At 38.3% G+C, this 12,109-nt stretch overlaps 1 protein-coding gene across 1 annotated transcript in view; it reads left to right on the top strand.

Moving 5' to 3' along the window:
• The first annotated feature begins 1,817 nt into the window (after window positions 1–1,817).
• LOC110019339 (WAT1-related protein At5g47470-like) overlaps window positions 1,818–12,109 on the top strand; it is a 17,771-nt gene continuing 7,479 nt past the window's right edge. Inside the window, exons 1-3 of the mRNA XM_020716970.1 lie at window positions 1,818–2,194; window positions 2,281–2,346; window positions 2,467–2,583. Of these exons, the coding sequence (XP_020572629.1) occupies window positions 1,845–2,194; window positions 2,281–2,346; window positions 2,467–2,583 (533 nt within the window). The 5' untranslated portion in view covers window positions 1,818–1,844. The remainder of the gene's footprint in view (window positions 2,195–2,280; window positions 2,347–2,466; window positions 2,584–12,109) is intronic.

Genomic DNA, 12,109 nt, shown 5'->3' with positions numbered 1-12,109 from the left:
GCGAGCGCGAGAGAAGTTTTCTACACTTGAGAAGGCACAATCGGTTAAGATAATACCTTATGTGCACCGAGCAGAGGGTCGATTCTCCTCGAAAGAGCGAGGGAGAGGGAGATCTCGAAAGGGGAAACAGGGGAATTCTTTCTCTAAACGCGAAACTCATACGCGGGACACGGGGTTCCTCTGGCTTGGGAAGCTAATAAAAATATCACATATCCGAACGCCGCGGCACCGAATCGTTCGGCCGAACGCGGGTTTCAAACAGGACGATGACGTTTTAAAAACGCCGTCGCACTCTATAAGCCGCCCCAAACGGGCACTTATATGTTTGACTTGTCCTAGCGAGGTTTTGTCATAAGAAAGTTCTTCACGTTCTTCCTCTTGTTTGTCTGCCTTTGTTGTATGTCCCGTTTTTTATGGTTCCTTCTTACTCCTAATCATTCATATGATTCAGAAGAGAGACTTATTCGAAAAAAAGAAATATACGATGATGGACAAACTAACGACTCCTTTAAAAATATAAAGATAAATGAACAAAATCAGATGATAATGCAAGCGAATTGATTATATGGTGTACGTGAATTCTTGGGATTTTACAAATGTTGAGGAGTACTTACGTTAATTTTGAGATATCCAAATGAATAATATTTAGTTCCCCTCCATCATTGTTGATTAGGTCGAAGGCTGAGACTATCATACAGTTAGAATAATGATTCCTATACCACATCACCCTTAGCAACCCCAATCTATTTGATGTTGTCGCCATGTGCTTTCCTCAAAGGAAAGATTACAATGTTTATATTGATTACAAAATCTTTATTAGCAAAAGAGAAGGCCTTTTGTATTCATCTGTCCATCTTTAGGGACATTTTGTTCTTTCAAGACGCACTTGCAAAGAAGCAAAAAATAATGATAGGTTGTGTTCTACAGATATAATGTTTTGAGTTAATTTTTTATCCATCATATTCTTATAGCCAAAAAAGTTAAATTTTAAAATAATAAAACTTAAATATAATGCATTTAATATTTCATGAGATGTTAAAGAAATACATGGGGTTGTGAACGATTTGATTTCGAGCAGAGTTAGGGTCAGCTCAAAATCGACCTGAAAAAATTTGATTCAAAATTTTAGTTCATAGCTCGACTCATTTATTGCAATGTGATCTCCATCCAAACAAGAATTTGAATCAATTTTGGAGCGATTAGCAATCTTTGAGCTAAATTTGCTAAATTCACAACTATAAACTGTTAACAATACAATTTCGAGTCGGGCTGGGGTTTGCTTGAAAAAAAAATTGACCCATAATTTTGGCTTGCAGCTCACTCATCTATTTCGATCTGAGCCAAAATTTGAATCCATATTTGGGCGATTAATGACTTTAAAGCTAAATACAGCGTGCCTTTGAAGCGGCAGCGTGACATCGTACCGTAGTTTTGTGATATCAACTTTTTAGTTGAGGTCTAATTTAAAAAAAAAATTATCATATTTTCTTGAATATCATATTTTTATCCAGTAATATTTTTAATAAGACAAAACAAATGATAAATAAATATAAAAATGATTTTTGTTTTTTTTTTTTCCTTCCGAAAACAGCGCGCCAGCGCGGCTATCCCAAATCGCCACACAGCCTTATAAAAGAAATTGGCGCCGATCGTCCAATACAAGAAAGTAACCGTTTATGCCGTTTTGTGCCCTGACGTACATGTAACCTGCACCCAAAGAAGGCATCGCCCCATATCACTGAAATCGCACGAATCTTAATGGATGACAGAGATATATTTGCGTGGGACCATTTACGGATTCCCAACGGCGGAAATACAGGACGTGGGGCAAACAAAATGGTCGAATGAGCAGCCATCCTCATTTCCCAAACTCTCCGATTCCGACGAAAGCCTCCGCAACCATCGCCGGCGTTCCGACCAAGAGGCGGCCATCGGGCTCGCCACCACGCTCCCCTTCTTCGACGCCCGCTTCTGCCTTCGAGTACGAGATGGGGACGGGGAGGAAGCCGAACGCGGGGTTTATGGAAGATTTCCTCATCATCTCCGGCCTCATTGCTGTGCAGATCGTCGGCGCTTTCTACACGGTGCTCTTGAAACCCATTCTATCCCTTGGAATCAACCCTCCGTTCCTCATCATCTTTGGATGCTTGGCCATGGCCTTCTTCATCTTCCCCTTCGCCATTGCATTGGAGAAGTAAGTAATTACTTTCTGGATTTCTTCTTTCTTAGTCTTTTAGTAGCAGTTATTCTTCCTTCCTCTCATATTTTCCCACCTTGCAGGAAGAAATGGCCTTCAAAATTGAGTTTTACTTTGGTGGTTCAGTTTGTTCTTATCGCTTTGGGAGGGTAGTTATTCTCTTTTGCCATGAGCAATTGCCTATTTAAGTTTTTGAACTTGAAATTTTGAGTTTTTTTTCCAGCATTTTGGGTATAAATGTGGTCTATAAGTTTATTTTATTTTTGTAGGGTAACTACATTCCAAGCTCTGATGTTTGTGGGAATCAAGAAAACTTCTCCAGCAGTAGCGTCGGCCATGCCTAACCTTGCGCCTGGGATTATTTTCATAATTGCAGCCTGTATCAGGTAGAACTTATTTCCTGACATGCAAGAGTACTGCAAAAACATTTATTGATTTATTTCTCTTTAATGGGAGTTGAAGCTGTTTGGCTGCAAGTGGGATCTAGCTTTATTGATTTATTTTTAATCTGGAGCTATGAGAAAGAGAAGAAAACCACTTATTTCATTATTAATAGATAGTTAAAAGAAAAAAAAAAAGCCCAATTGATTTACCATGTATGTTCTTTGAGAATCACATACTTTAAAGAAAAACACACTAATTAATTTCCAACAACACAATAGAACATTCTAAACAGTATATTTATATTTTGAATCATTATTTTTCAAATGTTGTGAGATATGTACTTCCTGGCATAGAAATGAAATGCAAAGAACAAAAGTAAACACAAATTGTTTACGTGGTTCGATCCAACTGGATCTACGTCCACGGGAGGGAATCAATCAAATATTTCACTATTTCACAATAAATGGAGAATACATAACTTATACATAGAGATGAGCCCTCATCTTCCTTCTATGACCTCCCTCTCAAGCGACACCTTGATACAAGGCCTCAAGATGCTCTCATCTTCTCTAGCTCTCTAACTATTCTCTTCTCCTTTATGGTAGCTTAAGATCTCTTCTCTTGCTATCCTAAGCCTCATAGCCGCACACCCTCGCAATTTATAGAAGCAAGAGAGTGGTAGGTGGGAGGTAGGTGGGTGGTGGGTGAGCGGTAAAGGTGGAGGTGTCATATTACAAAATTGCTCTTTTACCTTAGTTCATTAATTGAGGGTCAAAATAACAATTCTCCACCTTGACCTTCAATTGAGAAACTTCGAAGTAAGGATTCCCTCCACCTGGCCCCTGAGAGGGTCTCAGCCCTTGGTGAAGTATACTAAGTCCAGACAGTGTCTGAACTTAGCTGTCGGTAGCACCTTGATGAGCATATCAGCAAGATTTTCTTCAGTAGGTATCTTCTCCACTACTATTGAACCCTTGACGACGACGTCACTCACAAAATGAAGCTTTATATCTATATGCTTGGATCTTTCATGAAATATCTGATTTCTGGTTAGGTGAATAGTGCTTTGGTTGTCGCAAAACACAGTTATCACCTTCTGATGTACCCCGAGCTCCTCAGCCATGCCCTTTAGCCACATAACTTCATTGATTGCTTCAGCCACAACGATGTATTCGGCCTCTGTTGTTGAGAGGGCCACAACGGATTGGAGATTAGACTTCCAACTGACTGCCGTACCGAAGATAGTGAAAATGAATCCAGTCAGTGAATTCCTGGTGTCAATGCTTCCTGCATAATCGGAGTCCACGTAACCAACTACCTTTTCTTCTTTGTCTTTCTGCCTTTTAAAGAGTATAATCAGGTCTGTAATGCCTCTCAGGTACCTCAGGATCCATTTTAGTGCTTCCCAGTGAGCCTGTCCTGGGTTTGCCATGAACCTGCTTATAATGCTGCGGCGTAGGCCAAATCTGGTCTGCTGCAGATCATCCCATACATGATGCTACCAACCCCGCTGTCATAAGAGACACCCTCCATGTATCTTTTCTCATCTTCAGTTTTTGGTGCTTGAGAGTTTGACAATCTGAAGTATTGGCCAATAGGTGTTGCAACTTGCTTAGTCTCATGCATATTGAACCTTGCTAGAACATTATGAATATATGACTTATGAGACAAGAATAAGGTGTCATTTTTCTTATCTCTAGTAATCTTCATCCCTAGGATCTTTGTAGCAGGTCCTAGATCCTTCATGTCAAATTCAGAATTGAGCATACCTTTGATCTTCTGGATTTCCTCCCTACTTTTGCTGGCTACTAACATATCATCCACATAAAAAAACAAGTAGATACTTATTTCACATTCACCGTCTTGCCACTTCATGTACACGCAACTGTCGTAGCTGCATCTGACAAATCCGATCTTTAGCATGAGCTCATCAAATCAAATCGTTTGTACCATTGTTTGGGGCTTTGTTTCAGTCCATACAAAGCTTTCTTCAGCAAGCAAACTTTGTCATTTGTCTCATGTGTGCAGTACCCATCTGGCTGATCCATGTAGATGGTTTCTTCAAGCTCTCCATGCAGGAACGCAGTCTTAACATCTAGTTGCTCTAATTCCAAATTGAATTAAACCGCTAGTGCTAAAACTATTTTAATGGAGCAGTGCTTCACGACGGGCGAGAAGATTTTGTTGAAGTCGATTTCTTCTACCTGAGTGAATCCCTTTGCAACGAGTTTGGCTTTGTACATGATCCTCTCAAAACCTGGCGTGTCTTCCTTCTTCTTAAAGACCCACTTGCAACCAACCACTCGTTTGTTCTTTGGTCGATCCACAAGTTCTCAAGTTTTGTTCTTCATCAGAGAAGTCATTTCTTCATCTATTGCCTCTATTGCCTCTTCCCACCTCCTTCCCACCTCAGTCTTTCCTTGCTCTTTAGGGCTTCCTTGTAGTTGTTCGGTTCTACTTCTTCTATCTCTTCGACAACACTTAAAGCATATGAAATCATATATGTATGGCCGTATCTCTCTGGCGGTCTGATAGTTCTTCTTTGTCTCTCCCTTACCAAGCTGTAGTCATCATATCTTCTTTCTGGCTCAATCACTTGCTGCTCCTCTGCCACTTCATCCTGATCGTTCACAACAGTCCTTTGATATGTCAAAGTTCGTTGTTGTTGCAGCTCCACCTCAATTGAAGAATCATTCTTGGTGATATTGTTTTTGGCAGCATGGCTATACAAATTCGCCATTTTGGACTCATCGAATGTCACATCTCTACTGATGATGCATTTCTGTTGATCTAGGCACCAGAGTCTGTAACCCTTTATTCCAGGTGGGTATCCAACGAAAATGCACTTTAGGGCCCTTGCTTCCAGCTTATCCTGTCTAACTTGAGCATATGCAATACATCCAAAAACTTTGAGATTATCATAGTTACCTGGTTTCCCGTACCACATCTCCGAAGGTGTCTTCATATCGATAGCAGTTGATGGACATCTGTTGATAAAGTAGCAGACGGTTGACACGGCTTCACCCCAAAAACTTTTGGGTAGACCTGCATTTAGCAGCATGCACCTCACTCTCTCTAGAAGAGTCATATTCATCCTCTCAGCCAGGTCATTCTGTTGAGGAGTGTTCCAGACTGTCTTGTGCCTTGTGATGTCATTCCTTCTGCACAGCTCCTCAAATTGCTTTGAACAGTACTCTAAGCAATTGTCAGTTCTCAAGTGCTTCAGCTTGGTTTGCATCTTATTTTCTGTGACAGTTAGTCAGTCCTTGAACCTCTGAAAAGCTTAATCCTTTGATTTAAGGATGAAAACCCATACCGTGCTGGTGTAGTCATCTATGATGGACATGAAGTATCTCCCTCCTCCATGAGTCTTAGTTCTGGCTGGCCCCCATAGATTGTTGTGAACATAGTCAAGGGGTTTCTTTGATGAGTGAGTTCCCGTAGAGAACTTCACCCTGGTGGCCTTCCCCAAAATGCATTGTTCATAGAATTCCAGTTTGCTGACTCGATCTCCACATAACAGACTCTACTTGGACAGTTCTTGTAAGCCTCTTTCACTTACATGCCCCAGTTTCATGTGCCATAGTCTGGTCCTGTCAGGTTCTGATTGAACTGCATTTGAGAAGTTGCCGATCACGGTTCTTCCAACTAGTAAGTATAGTCCATTCTTTCTGACTCCTTTCATGACTATGAGAGAATCTTTGAATACTTTGATGCAGTCATTCTCTGCCTTGAATGAGTATCCACTTGACTCCAGCGTACCTAGAGAGATCAGATTTCTTTTGAGTTCCGGGACATACCTGACGTGCTGCAGTATCCTTTCAACTCCATCAAACATCTTGATTCTGATTGTCCCGCTGCCGACTACCCTGCAAGCTTTATTATCACCAAGTAGAACAGACCCACCGTTCTCCAGTTGCAGTGACTCGAACTAGTATTTATGAGGACACATGTGGAAGGAGCATCTTGAGTCAAGGGTCCACTCCCTGCTAGATTGTCAGAGCCATCTGAGGCTACGCTTGCCTCTCTAGAATCTCTCGGCTTCTCCTGAAAACTTTTCTTTCTAACCGGACAGTTCCTTCTAAAGTGATCTTTCTTGTGGCAGTGGTAACACTTGCTAGATCTCTTAGAAGACTGACTTCTGTCCCTCCTTCTGGAATTTGATCTGCTCTGATCACTTTTGAAGCCTTTCTTGCTCGATCTTCCTCTAACTGTCAGACTACCTCCACTTGTTTCCTCTTTTATGTTGTGCTTCTTCTGGAGTTCTTTAGCTCTAATAAGAGATTGAACCTCCTCCTCCTCCAGAGTAACAGTCTGCGAGTCTGCGCCCTTCCATAGAACATCGCATCCTTGAAATGCTCGTAGCTCTTGGGAATAAAGTTTAGCAACAGTAGTGCCTTGTCCTCATCGTCCATCTTGACGTTGATGTTCTCGAGATCATCGATGATCTTTTTGAACTTGTTAATCTGCTCTGAGACGGATTTGTCTTCATGCATTTTGAAGGAGTATAGGCGCTGCTTCAGAAAGAGCCTATTAGGCAGAGACTTTGTCAGGTAGAGTACCTCGAGTTTGGCCCAAAGTGCTTGAGCCGTTGTCTCTTTCGACACCTCCCTCAGAACTTTGTCACCCAAGCTGAGGATTATCAAACTGTGGGCCTTGTCCAGTATGTCGATCTTCTCCTTTTCGGTCATGTTGGCCGGCAATGCCGCCGACCCTTGCACGGCTTCTGCCCTGCTGAACCAACAGAGCTCTCATCTTTACTCTCCATAGATCGAAATCATTATTCCCGTTGAATTTCTCGATGTCGAATTTGGCGGAACTCATTATTGTGGCTTGATCTCCACTAACGTCTGAAATTCGCTCCGCTGAGCACCTACTGAATTTCGAGAGTTGTTGCGGCGTGCTTTGTGTGCTTCTGTCGCAGCGTGTGCTAACTGTCGAGGAAATCCTCCTCCTTCGCGATATTTGTCCCTTCGCGGACCAAACTACCCGCCTTCCTCTGCTCCTTCGCGGACATTTCCTCCTCCATCTCGCCGAACCGCACACCCTGCGGTGCTAATCCAGTCGATCAAAGCTTCCACTGCTCACTGAATCTGTCGCGATTCAACTGCCTGCGATGCGATCCGCTTGCTCCTCTGTTCGTGAATGCCGAACTCCGCTTCTTCGTCGCTGGCCGCGAACACCTCTAGCCAAGAAGTATGGATCCTCCCACAGACGACGCCAATTGTTGTGAGATATGTACTTTCTGACATAAAAATGAAACGCAAAGAACACAAGCAAACACAGATCGTTTACGTGATTCGATTCAACTGGATCTACGTCCACGGGAGGAAATCAATCAAATATTTCACTAAGGCAAAAGAAATAGAGAATACATAGCTTATACATAGAGATGAGCCCCCATCTTCCTTCTATGGTCTCCCTCTCAAGCGACACCTTGATAGCCTCAAGATGTTCTCCTCCTCTCTAGTTCTTTAATTATTCTCTCCTCCTTTGTGGTAGCTTAAGATCTCTTCCCTTGCTCTCCTAAGCCTCACAGCCTCACACCCTTTCTATTTATAGAAGCAAGAGAGTGGTAGGTGGGAGGTAGGTGGGTGTTAGGTGAGATGTGGTAGGTGAGCGGTATCACATTACAAAAGTGTCATTTTACCTTAGTTCATTAATTGGGGTCAAAATAACATCAAGATTGATTAGAGGATGCAATAGCAACTATACAGAGGAAGAAAGAATGACTTGGAGAAGAAACATAAACTTTATTGAAAAGTTGAATTACATTACAGCTACCGCATAGAATGTAGGTCGAATACTTATTTCACAACATATTCACTGAAGAGAAAATAATAAAACCCAAAAGAAGCAATTTACAACAACCTATAACTAACAGTAAAAGAATCAACATGGGAAAATCATTATGCCTAATGCAGAATAAAACTAAAGACTAATATCCAATTAAAACAGGATTGCCAACTAAAAATCTCCATCTTGAACCTATTTAATTGTTAATCTTCATTATTGCCATTAATATAATTTTAAAAATCTTTGAATTTAACATTTTGTCATAATATGAGCTTTCTCCAGTTATCAAAACATCTATGATAGAGTGTCGGCTCATATATGATCAAACTAAAGGAGTTATCTTCTTGTAAAAGTAGAGGAGGTATTTTTTGACCGTTCCTTTTTAAGAAAAATACTCAGGAGAGGACTAATGAAGTTAAGTGCATATGAATTGCAAGCCAAAGTATGTTATAAGATCAATATACCAATAGAGTATTTAAATCTGCGTGAATTTTCTACTAAGACAAACAAGACTCAGAAAATTTAAGTAATAAATTTTAACAGTTTCTACTTTTACACGAAATAAAATAAATACAAAATAAATCTTCAAACTTTGAAAAATAATTCTTTATATTTTTTGTAGAAATCTCTATAGAGTAATAATGAATACTAAGTTTAAGCAATGCTCAAACTTTGTAATTCGGAGTATTTTAGTTATTATTTTGACAATATAATCATGAGTATTAATCTTACTCATAAGAATATCGCCACAAGTAACAACTTCAAGAATAAAGTAATAGTGCAGATCAATGTGCTTATTTCTCTCGTGAAACATCTATATTTGGTTATAAAAACAACACCCCGACCATCATATCACATTTAAGTGATTTTATCAAGATTTGCAACAAATTTTAAAACAGTATAGCCAATGACCATCTGCAGTTCTCTCATATTGCAAATAAATCTTTTTACATAAGTACTTGAGGATTTATGCTTGTAATCATTATTTAATGCTCTTTACTTGAGTACTTCTCGTATGTATTGATTATATACGGTAAGTCTGGACTAGAACATATCATAGCTTATATGAAAGGTTCCACAACATTGAATTACGATGCTCTAGACATATATTCAATCTCATCATTTGACTGTGGTCACAAAAATGATGAAAATATGAAATACATAGGGGTGTAAATGAGTTGATCCGGCTCGAACTCGACTCACTAACCATGAGCTCGTAAATTAAATGAGGCCGGGTTCAAGCTTAGAATGACTAGGGTCGTTGGCTTGCGAGCTAACTCTATTAAAGTAAGTATTTTTAATATATTCAGAAAGTATTTATGTTTTATAATAAATAAAAAGAAACATTTATTAAAAAAAGAAAAAAAATCTGCCATGTTCAAGTTGTAAAGACGGGTTGCATTAAATGCAACAAATAAATTTATTTCCTTTTCACACGGTTTGTGATTTTTAAAATGGTCATATGACTTCCTTTTCTCTGATGGAAATCTTCTCTCAAGCAAGTTCTAGCTCTCTAGTTAGCTCGCTCATTTTATTTGATACCATTTTAGCGAGCTTCTGTCAAGATGAGTCTTGAGCTTGATAATAAGCAAACGAGTCAAGCTCGAGCTCGAGTTCAAGTTCAAGTTCATTGTGACTCGAGCTCAAATTGACTCAATTACACCTCTAGAAATACACAACTAATTACATACTATTAGGTTTGACATTCTTCATATTAAACACATGAAGAATTTTCCCAATATACCTTTTTTAACTAAAAAAAAATTATCCACCTCTATCTCTATGAATCACCATGACAGTTTTTTTTTTCAGCTCTTAAATTTTTAATCTCAACCCTTTGCATGATCGAGCATTCAATTTATTGATTTCTCCCTTATTCATGATAAATGTCAACATATCATAAGGATGCGAGAGCAATTTGATTAATAATTCATTACTGTTTTTCTTGAAGTAAATATAATTATGATGGCTGCTCATTCGAAATTCAGGAGCAATCATATATGAATCAATTTTTTAATATCATTGTTTAAGAGATTATTTCAAAGAGTAAAGGGTCATCTTTAACAAGTAAATATAGTCTTCTTTTCTGCTAACAACCAAGCCTCAGGTTGTTGTATATAAATGTCCTCTTCAAATTCTCTATATAAAAATGCAGTTTTTACATCTAATTCCTGAAGATGAAAGACATACATTCAATCTCATCTTTTGACTGTGGTAAAAAAAATGATGAAAATATGAAGTACATAAGGGTGTAAATGAGTCAAGCCGGCTCGAACTCGACTCTTTAACCTTGAGCTCGTAAATTAAACGAGCTCAAGTTCAAGCTTAGAATGACTAGGGTCATTGGCTCGTGAGCTTACTCTATTAAAGTAAGTATTTTTAATATATTTACGAAGCATTTATGTTTTGTAATAAATAAAAAAGTAACATTTATTAAAAAAAGAAAAAAAAATGCCATGTGTAAGCTGTATAGACAGGTTGCATTAAATGCAACTAATGAATTTATTTCCTTTTCACACGGTTTATGATTCTCAAAATGGTCATGTGACTTCCTTTTCTTAGATGGAAATCTTCTCTCCAGCAAGTTCTAGCTCTCTAGCGAGCTCTCTCATTTTCTTTGATACCATTTTAGCGAGCTTCAGTCAGGATGAGTCTTGAGCTTCATAATAAGCAAACAAATCGAGCTCGAGTATCTTATAAGAATCATTATTTTCATTAATACAGTGGCATCATACATTATTTCATATATTGAAAATCAATCTATATCGGGACAAATATGAAATGTGTAAGCCGAATCAAGAACTCAATCATTCATACTCTCAGAGATAATTATGAGTTTACTATAACTAATTAAGAACTTCAACAATTTTGGTTTCACAAGATGCTCTAATTGTTTCTCATTTTGATTTGTAGTCGTGTTCTTATTTTAACATTTAGATTTGGTGTCTTTTTCCTTGTAATAATCATCATAGCTCTTCTCTTGAGATAAACTTTATCCAAAGTTAGTGTCTTCCGACCATAAGATCATATATATGTAAGCATATAAATCTTACATATCATGAAGGCTACAAGCATAATAAGATTAATGATAAATCTTTTGCGTCATATTTAATCCCAATGACTTCTAAATTTAAAACAGTTTTTTTAAAGATAGTCAAGTGATCTAGAAGTTCATTTTGTGGGAGCGCACATGCTACTTCATATGCGACTTATTGGTGAGACTTCTTGTCATGTACAATTGTTTCATTTTTGCCATAACACATCAACTATATTATTCCTTAAAATATATTTTAAAATTATATTTGATAGATGAAGATGAATATGAAATAAAATTTTTAAATTGTTACATTACTAAGGAGATTGATAATTTAGGTTTTAAACTTTGGTGTTGTGGTAAGAGTCACACTAGAAATGGTGTAGGTGTAATTATAGATAAGAGTTTGAAAGATAATGTTGTAAAAATTAATAGAGTTGGTGATAGAATTATAGCCCTTAAGATTATCATTGATACTAAGATTTTTAATATTATAAGTGTTTATGCTCCTCAAGTAGGTTTAGATACAGAGTCTAAAGATAAATTTTGGAATAACTTAGAAGACTTAATACAAATGATACCTCTTGAAGAAAGAATTTTTATTGGAGGAGATTTAAATGGACATGTCGGTAGAGTGGTAGAAGATTTCAGAAATATTCATGGTGGCTACGATTTTAGAGTAACTAATGAAGAAGGTA

This window comes from Phalaenopsis equestris, unplaced genomic scaffold (genome assembly GCF_001263595.1).
Source record: "Phalaenopsis equestris unplaced genomic scaffold, ASM126359v1 Scaffold000054, whole genome shotgun sequence".
NCBI classification, from domain to species: Eukaryota; Viridiplantae; Streptophyta; class Magnoliopsida; order Asparagales; family Orchidaceae; genus Phalaenopsis; species Phalaenopsis equestris.
Note: the sequence above shows the minus strand (reverse complement) of the source record. Positions and strands in the feature narration are given on the sequence as shown.